This window comes from Sparus aurata, chromosome 7 (genome assembly GCF_900880675.1).
Source record: "Sparus aurata chromosome 7, fSpaAur1.1, whole genome shotgun sequence".
NCBI lineage: Eukaryota > Metazoa > Chordata > Actinopteri > Spariformes > Sparidae > Sparus > Sparus aurata.
In genome coordinates, this window is record NC_044193.1 from 18,755,222 (window position 1) to 18,770,086 (window position 14,865).

Sequence of the window (14,865 nt, forward strand, 5' to 3'; positions counted from 1 at the left end):
GTGAAGCAAGTGTGTAGGATGAGGTCGTCGTGTTTTAGGAATAAAGTGTTTGACCTCATTCGCGTTTGTACATTTTTCTGATTTTCTTACTTTGCTCTTAGTCCAGAACGTTGAACCGTATGCACTTTAACACGATTGTTAGCAGCCTGTAAAATGTATACGCTGTGTAATAGTTAGCTGAAAAATGATGTTGTTGTAACAACCTCAGGGCGGCTGAGTTGTATAATGCACTCTATGATTTCTTTCAGTCCCTGGACAACACAAACTATGCAACATAATATGACGTGAAACAAAGTCTAGAAAGAATATGAAGCTATCGGGCATTTACGTTAATCTCATTTTATCTTGTTCAGTATTGTTTCTGTCTCTGGAGGTCTGTGCCTGCAGATTTATGCTGACTTTGCAGAATGGGAAGTGTGTATTGTGTATTGTGAGGAGAATACAAATAAGCAGAATGTATCCCCTTAACACGCTGATAAAATGCCTGATGATGTCAAGCTGTTTTCAGAAAGCACAGTACAGTGTGTGCTCCTTCAGGCATCTGGGTGACAACTGACTGTTTGTTCTTCTTGTTCATGACAGGCAGCTAAACTCCCCATGTCTATCATCATTGTTGGAGTTGGCCAAGCTGAGTTCGATGGTGAGAAAAGTAGCTAAAGCTTTGCAGGGAACAGATGTGTGTGGAAACCAGTTTGTGCTCTGTGGTCGCCAGGGATGATTTGTTTTATTCAAATGTACTCAGGCCTGCCTCCAAGCACAACAACCATTGTACATCTTATCAATTCACTGTATTGACATCATCATACACTCTTTCTGATCATCAAACATCTTCTCTCTGTAGCCATGGTTGAGCTGGATGGTGATGACATCAGGATTTCCTCACGGGGGAAGTTGGCAGAGAGAGACATTGTACAGGTGAGTTGTTTCTAATGTTTTGTCTAATCTCTGCTTGTTATTGGACCACTTTTGTCACATTAAAGGCCGTTATTATAAATGCTGTAAACATGATAATTTGCAGGTGTAATGGGCCCAATAGAAGGACTTTACCAGTTGATAGTTCCCTGAACATGACACGTTCTTTTCAGTCATAGATTTCTTTCCCATGTCACAACAGTTTGTCCCGTTCAGAGACTACATGGACCGCACTGGCAACCACGTGCTGAGCATGGCTCGGCTGGCGAAAGATGTACTGGCCGAGATCCCCGACCAGCTGATCTCCTACATGAAGAGCAGAGCTATTAAACCGAACACCGCCCCACCGGCTTACTCGACCATCGACCAGCCCCAGACCAACCCCGTCTGAACACCAAGGGCAGGGTTGGGATTGATTGAAAACCCGCCTTCACACCTGCCCTTTGGGAGAATGGAGATGCTCTGGAGGCCCTTTCGTAAACATTAGATGAGAAGATTATGAGACTAACATTTTTGTTAGGGAGCAATATAAGACTGCTTTGGGGCAAGCTGCTGATGATCAGGGAGATTTTTTCTCTCAGAGTGTTTGAGGAGGAGAGCGCCGGAGAGGAGTCCGGTGATGAAGGGAGGTTTTAGTCGTTTGCTGTCAAACCTGTCAAAGTGGTGATGTTATGGATAGCAAGTAAACCCGTAGAGAGAGCCTGTATGAAGGCGTAAATATATTAGAATGTGCCAGTGTGTATCATGTTTGTGATACCTTTTGGAATTGATGTGTGTTAAACTAGGAAATCATGTGTATACTAATTTAATTATTTATTTATTGCAGAAATAATTTATTCCTTCGCCGGGGTTTTAAGGGTGGGGATGAAAGTCATATTTCCCCTGTAGTTTTCCATCTTATATTTTGTGACCAGGTTAATAAAAATCTCCCCATTTCTACTTTGATAAGGACTGTAATATAAAAGCATGTGATAAAACCTATTAAGCAGTTTATGAATCATTTTCACTGATGGATAATTTTTTGATTGCAAGCTGTTATATATAGAGAACCTGCTCTGAGCTGTCGCCATACTGATTATCCAGCACAAGGTCTTGTATGTATTTCTTATATTTATATTAACAGAATGCACTAATTAATGTCCAAATAAAAAGCACAAAGGTTAAACTGTTAATAAGCTTAAAAGAAAACAACTATTATTTTGAAGGAACCAAAAGCTGCCACAATGAAAATAATGGAAAGGACCCCATATTGTGTTTTCAGCACATCGTCTCCCACCATCATTTTTAGACGGCTAGAGGAAAAATGACTTTACTGATTTATTTAAATTAGCTTGTATGCATCATAAAAACAAGATGTTCACAGAACAATAGATGAATAATTCAGAGCACATTTTTCGCTTTCCCTGTTAGTACACCGAGAGGTAAATCTGCCTAAATCCCGCTGCCATATCTCATTTGTCATCTCACTGCTCATGTTACTTCCCATTATATTTGTTGTGGTTACAGTCTCTTGTCTGAGATTTTGTTCGGTGCTGTTCAAGGACTCTACAAATAAGACTGATGTCAACTAATACCCACTTTAAATAGATTCGCTTCCCCAGAAAGAATAAATCATTATTCAGCAACAAGAGTATAAGATATTTAGGTGATGAATGTTTTTAAAGTAAGTTAAAGAAAACAACTGATTGCACAAAAGAAAAGCAGATACAAGTCCATCATTTCTCATTCATCCGATGTCTCGTGTATGCGTTTTGTTTTCTGTGTTTTTACTCTTTAATTAATTGATTGTTCCCGGAAAACATTGTTTTAAACTGATTAACAGCAGCCCATTTTCTAACAAAACACTGAGATACCATTCTAATACCTAAGAGGCAATTTCACAATTCTGTTCAAGGGTTTAATTCCCGCCAGTTGTTCACAATTGTTCACTGCATTTCTTTTTAGTGACTGTGTACACATTTTGTTAAGACAATTTACCGCTATTGTGGCCCAGTTGTGTACATCCTAATTTATAGTGATCATCTTTTTCATCAGTCTCTCTCAGTCACTCAATATCTCGATCCAAATGTGCCTACTATATGGAAACATATCCAAATTCAGTTACCCAGGTGTTACTCTGCCAGCAGCAGCAGCAGGTCTCATGTTAAAGATGTACACACAGAAAATGTCAGTGATGATAAATCTGTAAAAGATTAGGACTATTACAGCTGCAGAGGCCGACCAGTGTTCTGTACTTTTTTATACTTAACAGCTCTTCACTAATGATCTTTGAAATAATGAAAGTTAACAGTGTCGCTGAGCCTTGTTGTACAATGTTCAAAGTCAAGACTTGTTTACAATTCAACTGTGGCTACTTGCATTGCCTCAAGGAAAAAAGTAAACATTCATGGGTTTCATTAAGAAAGTGAGTTTACCTTTGATCCGTTGTGTTTGTGCATTATTCAGTCTTATTTTGTACTTAGAGAGTTTCATCGACTGACACCGGAGAGCGAACAAAGATTTGTCATGTTGTTCTCCGAGCTCTGAGTTCTCACTGTTTTGTTTTGTTGTGTCAAAGTGTGTCATGCTGCTTTACGATCTTAGTTAGGCTTAGTTCAATGTTCTCTGGCTCCCATTGCTTTAGTGCTCTCAGAGAGAAGAAGATATAAAGTCTGATGATTCTGCAGAAACTCAGTCCAGAGGCAGTGAACTCCTTCTGTCACGGGCCCAGATCCATATTTGGCTTTTTTCTTTTTCTTCTTTTTTCTTTCCCTTTTTTAAATTTTTCATTAGTGATGACATTTTCTCCCTCGGAAGACAAAGCAGCTTTTAATCTGCTGCCAAATTCACTTGTTCATCACAAGTGAAATGAGGCCATTTAGTTTTAGTTGCATAACACACATGAATACCAGAATACCTCTACAGAAAGCCATTCAAGCCAAAAGGAAATAATGAATACATAGTGAAAAAAAAAAATTCTTATGAAATATATTTAAGTATTATATATTAACTTAAATATTTGATATATTTACTTCAAATTCTACTATTCTATTTTTTATGCTTTTCACATTTTCCCTCAATCAGAGGGTAATCATTACTGATGGATAATTAATTAGGTAAAGGAAGTAATTTGGCAGCCGTGTTAAGTCACCATTATCATGCAGCTCACGAACTGAGAACTGAGAAGAAATGCAGTTCAGGCTGTATGTTGTGTGCATCTTTTCAGAAATATTTTATGTGATTAATTCTAATTGAAATTAGTTCAAATGGCTTTTTAGTCTGTGCTACTGAGATGATAACAAGCTACAATCTTTTTGGTCTCTCTCCTGAGGCCTATTTCCTCCACATGGAAATCAAAAAACTACTAATCAATAAATATGTAATGAGCACTGTAATGATTCTTATGCAATTGTTTGAAACATCACATTATTATTAGATATATTTTCCTGTCTAAAACATGTCTCTCCAACACTACAATTATGTCTTTTCTCTCGGTGGAAATGGCTTTGATTATTCCTTCATTTTGATTTTCTTTGAGGCTGATCTCCGATTATGTACATAAGCCCCGTACACAGAACACTCAGTGCCAAAATGTGTTCAGTTGATGAACTTGGCCCCTTTAGACAATGTGCATGTTTGTGCCAAAATGGCAGGAATTTGGTAGTCTGCCTTCATTTCACTTGATTATTGCATTTGCCACGTGCTTCATTTGTTACTTTGGGTGTTTTTCCACGAGAGAACAGCCACCTCGAGCATGATGCATCTCTGGTTTTTGTCCATTCTGTTCCTATGAGACACATACTGTATGGGTTCTTCTTGCCACTACTCCTGTTTTATCCCAGGTTGTTTACATACCTCTCTTGGTCTCTGACTTGCATGCTGAATTTCCAAACCAGGTGTTGGACATGATATTGTCGTCATACTGTGGTTTGTGAAATGCTTTGTAATGGATTGCCTTAACTGAAGACTATTAAAATATTGACAACTTTGGCAGAATGCAAGATGGGTTTCTTTTTGTGTTTGGTCACTTTGAGATACAACAAATATGTCAGAACTTTGAACACTTTTAACTTTAAAGGAGACATTGTCTGCTCATTTTCAGGTTCATAATTTCATTTTTGGGTTACAACTAGAATAGGTTTACATGCTCAAGGCCCTACAATCAAGTCAGTGCTCTCACACTCTTCAGTCTTTCAGCACTTGTTCCCCCTCCGTCTTAAACTCCTCCTCTGATTGGTCAGCTCACACATGCCTGAGACAGCACCACTAACAGCAACAGAGCATCTGTGCTAGATCAATTCTTATGTGACAAACTAACCGCTTGGCCTAAAAGATGCAAATGTCTAACATGGTGACGTAGCGTGATGTCACAAAGTCACGGAATTAAAGGCAGGACCACTGATGAGGCGTTTCAGGAGCAGTGTTTTCTGTGGGAGAGAGAAGCTTTTGTTCTGGTTTTAACTTTCAAGATCTTCTACAAGAACCTACTGTATATAAACCCCAAAGGAAAAGAAAAAAACAAAAAAGCGTGATAGGCCTCCTTTAAAAAAATGCCCTCATGATAGATAGATGATTGAAAATGGTGTGGTACTGAAAATCCTCAAAGAGCAAAGGACAAATTATACAAAGTCAAATAAGCTCTTTAAACTAAACATTTCCATTGTTATATTTTCAACACATATTTTACAGTGTTCTCTGTAGTGTACTCATTCTGTAAAGATTATATTAGCAGCATTTGAGCTTCATTAACACATGTTATCACAGTATGTAGATGTCTTGTTTGGGCAATAATGAGAAACTGCTGGTGGGTCACATCTGACAATTCATGTCAGGCCTTCATGTCATGGTTTTGGTTTTCAGTCTTATTTTGTGGCATTTATCCTCATCTGTCTTCCTGTCCTTTTTCTGTATACACCTGTGTTTCATTTATTTATATCCCTGTGTATTTGAGCCTGTGTTTTTCCCCAGCCTTTTTCTGTTCACCTGTTCTTTGATCATGTTTCGTTCCAAGTGTCTGTTTCTCTTCACCTGGATTTTGTTTCTTAGACTACAGCTCTTGTTATTTTTTTTTACACGACTGTCATGTCTGCACTTGAGTCCTCATCTTTTTGCAAACCATAAGACTGGGTGTGACAAATAAACAGCATGAATATGTGAAATACTCAGATGCTAATGTATGTCAGCTTGAGGCAGCAGTAAAGCCAGTAACTCCCATGTTATGTGAGGTATGCAGCTAAAGTTAACAAATGGTAGCCAGTGTTAACATTTCACAGACTTTTTCACAGAGACTTCATTTCATCTAGTTAAATAACAGCAAACAGTTTCTGCTCTTGGATGTAGGAAGGCTGCTGTGTCAGTAGGTGAAAGCAGAACCTTTCTCACGCAACACAAAATAAGTTGTCACTCTAAGTGAACAATGATAGAAAGCTCAAAAGAAGCAGCTGTTTTAATGCTCAGTGAAATGTATCTAATCTCTTAAATGCTGATGTCAGTTCTCGGAGTGGCCTAGCGTAACGAAACAAAGTGTACTCGGCCATGTTGGAGAGTCCGTGCACCACGCAGCAGCTGAGGGCGCTTCGCAAAATCTCCTTGTTACAGGCCTCAGACCTCAGATCATTCATCATAATGTTATAGAACTCGACAGTATAGGGTTAGGGTTAGAGCAGATCACTGATCACTTTGATGCCGAAGTTGCTGCAGCTGGTTGACATGGAGGACACTTCGCACCAGGTGTTGGTGCAGGGATTGTAGACCTCAGCACTGCACAGACTATTTCTGCCATCAAAGCCACCGACCTGTGAGAGGAAATGTGGAACAAATGGTGTTTAAATGAAGATGGAAACACCTTACAGCACATGGACCTCAATGAACAATCTACAAGACATGTTGGCACAAATTTGGTACAGACATTTGGTCTCAAGAGGTTGACATTTTTGTACTCACTGCAAAGATGTTGTTTGCATATGACGCGTGCCAACTCCACTGTGCCGACTTTTCATGGGGCTGATCATAAGCCGTTTTTAGACAGGGCAGCAAGCCGCCAATTTGCCTGTCCTTTTGGTGGCTAGGTCCGCGGTTTTAGACAGAGGCCGGAAAATTGGGGGTCTGTTTTGGTCCGCCAATTATTTCTGCCTCGCCTGCTATCTAAAACCAAGGCGTCAATGTGCCGGCCCCTGCGTGAGATTGGCGGAGGTGTTGATGACCTGCACTGTTGTGCGGTCCACAGCCGGGGAGTTTTAAAACCAGGTAACAGCTGATCACAGCAGTCAGTCCATCAGTTCATCTGCGGACATCAGGATGAGCAACTGGACAGCCGCTGAGATCCAGGAGATGCTAGCGTCTCCTTGGTCTTTGTAGCTGTCTTCGTTGTCCACTTGTTGCAAATGCAACCGAAGACCAGTCGCTACTTTCAAATTAAAAGTACCCTGCAAAGAACCCAGTTCTAAACTCCAATGGGGTGCAATGTAAAGCTATTCTTTTGAAGACAAATTCGTTGTCACAGTTCACAGCCCAACTTCGAGCTTCACGTCACGTCACATGTTTATGCCTACCCCGGTGGCGGCTTTTGGAAAGGAAGAATATTACGCCTCCGTTTTAGACAGACAGGCCGGCACATTGTCGCCCTTACCTTGGAGCAAATGTGCTGCCTTTTCTATCTAAAATGGGCTAAAGTCCACTGGTTAGTTCTAGGAAGAACAGGCTAAGTTATTTAGCACTTCCCAACTTCAAACGCTGACTTTGTTCCTTGTATTAATGCAAATAATACAGAATAGATTTTACATCGTTGTAAGATAGCACGTGAATTACAGCTGAGACCCAGCGTCTAGTCACAAATCTAATAGTGACAACTGAAAAATAAATTGCAGCTGATCTGATGTTATTGCAGCTGTTGGCTGATAAATAATATAAATTGCAGAACAGAACGGCAAAAGATATTGAGGTGATTTAGAAACATGTCACCGTTACATTTTCTACGTTTGTAGAAGATCACTTGGAAGTTTATTTTTCCAGTTGTAAAATGTACGGCTCAGTAGGGCAACACCATCTTGCTCAGTGTGGCCAAACTGTTTTGGAACTTCATGTTTCAGCTCTCCTAACCGGCCGATGTTAGCAGCAGATGTTTGTGAATGCAATGAATTAATCTGTCTCAACTAACCATTGAACTACTGACCCCAAGATCCCCAGACTCCCATAAAATATCAAATGATTTTAAGAGTTTATTGAGTGAGGTAAAACTTACAAAGTTTGTGAACAAACTACGGCCAGTTTTAAATCATTCATGAGCTCTTGTGAGTTCAGTATTTTATGTGATACATTAAGTGGTTTCTTCGCTTGTATAAAGTGTCTTCTGCTTTTGCGTCTTACTTGCCAAAATGTGGCAGCTGTTTGAACACACTGTTTCAACTGTTTTTATTTGCATTCAATTCATGAAAAGAAGACAGAATAAACATGTCAAATTTACCAATTTTGTCACCCCTGAAGAAAAGTCCCTAAACTACCTTAAAAAAATGCGTAAATTTGCAAGTTGCTGAGTTGGTAGAAACTTAACTCTGTAAAACAAAGCTGTTTAGGCTGTCTTGGTAATTTGTCAATTGTTATACATGAAGACATTTATTTATTTGTATAAAACTCTGTTCAACTGATGATTCATGTTAAGATTGAGGAAGTCAGATCACAATTGGTCACTCGAGGTGTGAACTGAAGGGTTTTGAGTTGTCCATCTGTGATCAGAACACTCAGGATGCATGTTAATAACAGATCTGAATTCCTTGTGAGTCTTGCTCCAAGCAGGTACAGAATCAAATTAGTAATGTTCCAGTCAGCACCACACATCTCTCTGTTACTAGTCCTGGCTGCTCTTTCACTTCACCCACCTTGTTGTTGAGTGTTGAGTCCATGATCTTTTTCACCATTTTAAAGCACTCTGCCTTGTTCCTGACCAGCTCATTGGACATCACAGATGTCCCCAGCTGATCCTGACTCATCAAGGCCAGCCAGACCTACACGGTCAAGAGATCTTTGAATTGATCTGCAGTGGCTTCACTTTTCATACCCAGAAACTCTGCCCTCTTTATACACAGTCTGTGGTCTGACATGACTTCAAGCTTACAGCTCTTAATTTGTTTGTAGTGGAGCTACATGTTTGAAAGCACCCATGTTTTCGCTGTCAGCTACATCCAAGCTAAAGCTAGTAGCAGAACTTACCTTAGACAAGAGTAGGAGCAGGTGTCCCTGTCTTTCTTCAGGTCTGTGAGCGATCCAATGAAAGATGGCCTCACACACAGTACTCTCCTTGCTTACACTGAGGTTGTCTCCTGCAATAATGTCAGTGAGTTCCCGCACAGTGAGATCCTGAAACTCTTCACTGGAAACAACCTCCTCAAAGTGATCAAGTATTAACTGGTAGGCTTTGCTCTGCAGCTCAAAGCAGGGGCAGATGTTGGTGAACTGCCAGATGCCGATTCTCTGGACTGAGCTGCTCCACCAGGAAGTCGCAGCAGGCTCGCACTATGTCCTTAACGCTGAAATGATCAGCTGCTAGCAGCAGCTTCTGCACATTGTCCTCTGTCGCAGAGAGAGAGCTGGTGTATGCAAACACTATGATTATCTCCATCATGTCAGGAGACAGGCCTGGGATGACGAAGACCTTTATGTCTGGGGTGGACCAGCGTATGAAGAGAGCTCTGTGGGTCAGAATGAAAACACAGGAGAGGATGAAAATAAACAGTATTCAACATTTTTCTCTCATCCTCACACTGATTTATTAGGGGGCCAAGCCCGAGGGGCCATTTCCTAGGACCAGCGGTGCTAGGAACCCTATTGTAATTGTAAATATTTTTATTTTTATTTTTCTCCGGCTAAAAGTGGTGCTGCAGGCTAAACCGTGCAAGGGAGGGCGATGCAATTTGGAGGGTTGGTCCAGACTCCTGCAAATATCTCAAACACAAAAAACTACATATATCCAATCCATACCAGAAGTCCCATCCGGAAGTTGTTTAATCACCAAAATAAAACCAAAATAAAAGCCGACATTTATCCAATCCATACCGGAAGTCTCAAGCGGAAGTTAGTTAATCACCAAAATAAAAGCTTAAAAAACACGTACATTTACACAATAGACAGTATGGTTTACACTTAACATAATTCTATGCATTTTGTGCATTTACATGTTTATGGTAATGGTATAATTGATTAGTTAATTGTCTCGCCACAGCTTTACTCAGAAGTTAGTAAGAAGCCTATAATAATCACTAAGTTTTAATGTTAACATTTCATGGATTTAGCTTCAATATAAACGTTATTAGTAAAAATGTGAATATTATGTTTGTGTGGTGGTGATAGGGGGCACACGCACACACACACACACACACACACACACACAAACAACAGGAATAACTAAGATTGAATAAACTGAATTCTCAAATTAAATAGAGAATTGATAAAACGGTCACAACAAATGTCATACTATCAAATTAGTACATGGTAAATGTTAATTTATGTTACTGTTTCATTGATTTACAATTAATATTGATTGTAAATATTAACATTAAGGTTAGTAAACACAAATACAATGTTTGTGTGTGTGTGAGTATATATGTGTATGTGGGGGGCTGCTCACACATATCATTCACGCTAGAACTGAATTAACTAACTTCCGCTTCCTCATAATTTGAGGCCTATGTCCTCACTTTTGCCCCGAGCCCGTCATCCTTTGGGGCCAACTTCCGTGGGCTCTGCGGTGCGCGGGGTCCAACTTGCGTGGGGGGGCTTGGCCCCCGTTCATAACTGCTTGCAGTTCTAGTTATTATTGAATTGCAAGTGAGGTTTACACTGCGCAACATCCTGCCTCTGTTACATGTCTTCAACCCTATTCGCACAAAACTAGTATTACCTGGGGACCCAAATTGTGGATCTTGTCTGAGATCTTAATCCCATCCAAATCTGCCAAATCCATAATTTGTAAAGTAAAAAATCCACCATAAAGTTTTTTTTTCCAAAAAAACAAACAAACACAGAATTCCTGTAATATTAAGACCGTTCGGTTCCATTTGGCATCTCATTGATTTGGAAATTAAATTTGATTGTTGCTCATAAATGTTGAACAGCAGTCAACAGCTGTGCTCTGAGATCGTCCAGGATGATGTTTACAAGCAATGATAGAGAAGGTTAGGAGAAACAAAAGGCACTCATATTCACGTACAATAACTTTCATTTATTATATATCAGTTAGACACTTTTTAATTCAAAATCTGCTTAAAAGTATTGTAGCATGGCACTGAGAGATGGTATATAGAGTCATAGGAACCTGCACCATACTTAATTTATACTTTAAAATTATCATTCAAAATATGTTGTCTATATTCTCCATCAGGTCGTTACTTCTAGGTCAACTTGTTTCAACACAATTGCTCATGAATCAAACCAACTCATTGCTGATTGTGATTAATCATGAAGCTATCATTTTATTTTTCTGCTTATTGGGAAAGATATTAATTTATAATCTTCCCCCGGTATCAGATTACTGACTCACCGGCAGCACGAGCTGCATTGACAGAGGATAATCTTGTGGATGGGAAACTCCACATCCTCCACTTTGATGACTGCGTCGCAAAAGTGGCCCTTCAGATGGAGATCATTAAACACGGAGCCTGGCTGGTCTGCAGATGCATCCCCGGTCGCCCGTCTTGAGTTTTAGTTTGAAGTCTAGTTTAGTTGCCCTCAGTTTCTAGGTGGGTATGTCTTGATAGTCTCAACAGGTTTGATGTATTCAGGATGACACCACAGTGGTTTGACTCACCCGAGGCGAGGACGAGACAGCGTACAGGGCCAGGTGGAGGAACTGTCGCTATGGTGCTCAGACAACAACCTGACCCTGAATATCCAAAAGACAAAAGAACTCATCATGGACTGCAGGAAGAACAGAACCACACCCCCTCCTCATTAATGGAGAACAGGTGGAGACTGTCACCACCTTCAGGTTTCTGGGCACACACATCTCCGCAGACCACTCCTGGACCTACAACATCAGGGCCCTGGTTAAGAAGGCTCAGCAGCGACTACACTTCCTGCGTGTCCTCAGGAAAAACAAACTGGACACAAAGCTGCTGCTGGCCTTCTATCACTCCTCTGTAGAGAGCGTACTGACATACTGTCTGGGAGTGTGGTACGCAGGCTCAACAGTCGAGGACAGGAAGGCAGTGCAGAGGGTCATAAACACTGCCCAAAAGATCATCGGCTGCCCTCTGACCAGCCTGGAACACATCGCCACATCCTGCTGTCTCAGGAGAACCAAGGCCATTACAGGAGACCCCTCACACCCTGCCTACCCCGTTTGATCTGTTGCCCTCTGGGAGATGCTACAGGTCAACAAAGTCCCACACCAGCAGGCTGACAGACAGCTTCTTACCCTGGGCCATATGAACTATAAATACGAACGGATACACTCACAAACCACTCCCTGACAAGAACAAACCCAATCTACCTCCTTCTACCTCCCTTTAGCACCTTAAAGGGCTATATATATAATTTATTTATATTTATATTGCTATGTGTTCTATGTGTCGCTTTTTTTTATTTGTTGCTGCGGGAGCACCCTCAATTTCATTGTACTCTCCTGTACAATGACAATAAAGACTATTCTATTCTATTCTATTCTATTCTATGAGTGAGGAGAGAAATATCTAAACAGATCATGATGGAATCATAACGTCGTCATGACTACAGTCAATTCAAACTGTGAACTGTAATGGTTACAACCATACAACCACTTTAACAGTATTTAATTGGAAAATGTAGATTTCATATATAACAGCCCAGTTGAACAGTAGCTGGATAATGTTTTATCAAAGTGGCCGCTTTAGTGGGTTGAAGGAAGTTCACAGATCACATCATGAACACTCTGTTTTGTATATAAACTAACCCACAAAGAGAATGATGAACTAACCTGTGAAGGAATTAGTTTGGTGAAAGGTCAAAGGTCAGGATACTGTAAATAGAGTTTATTCATCTTATAGGTGAATTTGAGGTGAGATTTCGCCACATTGCTGCAGTGAAATGTAACCAAATGTGTACCTGTGATAGAGTAAGACATCAGGAAGAAGATGCAAAGACAATGATGAAGTAACCTATGAAGTAATTGAAAGTTAGATGTGGCCATTTCCCAGTTGAGACGAATATTTTGGCGTTTGAATGGAGTGAATACGTTGAAAAATATGGAACAAGTTCAGGGCCAAAATATCAGACCCGGAAGATATGATAAGAAATATAAATAATTCCGTACGCAGTGGAACATATGTTGCCTCCTGCATTCACAGCCCATAATTGAATTCTTACTTCAAACAAACAGGGGGCAGCATATCACAGAAGTAACTGCTAACTGCTGCTAACTGTAGTGGTTAACCTAACTTTCTTAAATATTGCACTTAAAGTAATACCTCTCTGATAGTGTCAAGCAAAAATCAAAATGAATAAACATACATATACATAAAATAAATGTAAAAGATTCATTTGATATTCAGCAGTGGGTTATGATTAATCTGCCATTTAACTGTCTGTCTATACTGGTGGAATTGTGGTGTCCATGGTCTTTATAAGCAGATACCTGCGATTATACAAAAAGTAGTTCCGACCAAGCAATCTGATTGGTCAACAAGACATTTAGACCTTGCTCAAATCAGCATGACAGCACGCCTGACTCATTACTCAAAATATTACTCTGCCAAGTCTGTGGCAATAGTGTATCCATCTCCATGGTAACATAGTAACTGTCAGAGCTGGAGCAAAAAAAATAAATTAAAAGTACGGCTTGAAATTCAAACTTTCTGCCGTAAAATATGCAGAGGAAAATTCGGGAGAAGCAGCCGCTAGACGTTTCTCTGTCGACCCCAAGAGAGTAAGAGATTGACGATAAAATAAAACGGAGCTGTCCGAGGAGGACAGCAACAGGGCCAGGCTGCCTGCTGGAGGGAGGGAGAAGGCTAGCAAGGAGCCTGAGATAAACATGCGGGAATGAGTTATCAGCAAACGGGCACGCCACGAGAGAGTGTCCCGCAAAATGATCAGGGCGATGGAGAAACAAATGTACGCCACCGTGAGTGACAGCAGATGAGGAGTTATCTGTGAGTGCTGGTTGGCTGAATCGTTTCCTCCACCCCAACAACTTCACCTGCAGAAGACAACTATTGCCCAGCAGGATACCGGAGAAATCACCGACAAGCTGGCGAAGTTTGTGATATTTTCATCCCGGATTTTTGTGAGGAATGAATTAAACGCCTGTCCCAAATAGGTCCCAAATAAACGCCTGATCTGTTAAGTGAAAACGGTGAAAACGTTTTATAGAAAATATAAAAGAAAAAAAAATCAAATCAAAATCTTTGTTATAACTTGTTATAATTCTGTTTATCTGTGCAGTATTGATTTAGTTCGGGAAATTCCGAGACCGCGATAAAACATTGCATTTATGTTATTTATTTCGGGCATGTCAATTCATAAACATCACATTTCATCATTGTTCAAATAATACAACACACATGGCCGAAAGGGAAAAGCGGGAGAAGCCAAAGCTTATCAAGTCCCGCCCCCATTACCTACAGGATAAAATCTTCATCCTGATCTTTAAACCTCATTAACCTCAGACTTCACTCTTCTGGGACAATAAAATCCTTTCTGTTGCTAGGTCGTTACTAAAGGTTGGATTATTTGCTGGAGTGGTAAACTACGTTCCATTACACATATGAGTCTACTGACGTGACTGATTTTGTTTCAGTTATTAGTCAGACCCCATGTGTTTCCATGGAAACGCGACGCACACTCGCAAAAACCTTTAAAATTTGAGAGCAAGTGTCCATCAACATGGATATATTTGATTATACATTTTATTTTGTTGGTATTAGTTGTATAATCGCAATATTACCCTCGAGGGTGTGCTTCAGTGCTGCTTGCGGACCTCGGAGCAAGCGCTTCGGTCCTGACCGC

At 40.3% G+C, this 14,865-nt stretch overlaps 1 protein-coding gene and 1 pseudogene across 3 annotated transcripts in view; one reads left to right on the forward strand and one right to left on the reverse strand.

Annotated features, from left to right (window-relative positions):
* cpne5a (copine Va) overlaps positions 1–4,892 on the forward strand; it is a 79,831-nt gene extending 74,939 nt beyond the window's left edge. For all 3 annotated transcript variants that reach the window (XM_030423223.1, XM_030423222.1, XM_030423224.1), the window contains 3 exons: positions 583–640; positions 842–915; positions 1,115–4,892. In XM_030423223.1, the coding sequence (XP_030279083.1) occupies positions 583–640; positions 842–915; positions 1,115–1,303 (321 nt within the window). In that variant the 3' untranslated portion in view covers positions 1,304–4,892. The remainder of the gene's footprint in view (positions 1–582; positions 641–841; positions 916–1,114) is intronic.
* A 1,556-nt stretch (positions 4,893–6,448) lies between these two features.
* LOC115585637 (kelch-like protein 10) lies at positions 6,449–14,524 on the reverse strand (annotated as a pseudogene).
* Positions 14,525–14,865: the final 341 nt, after the last annotated feature.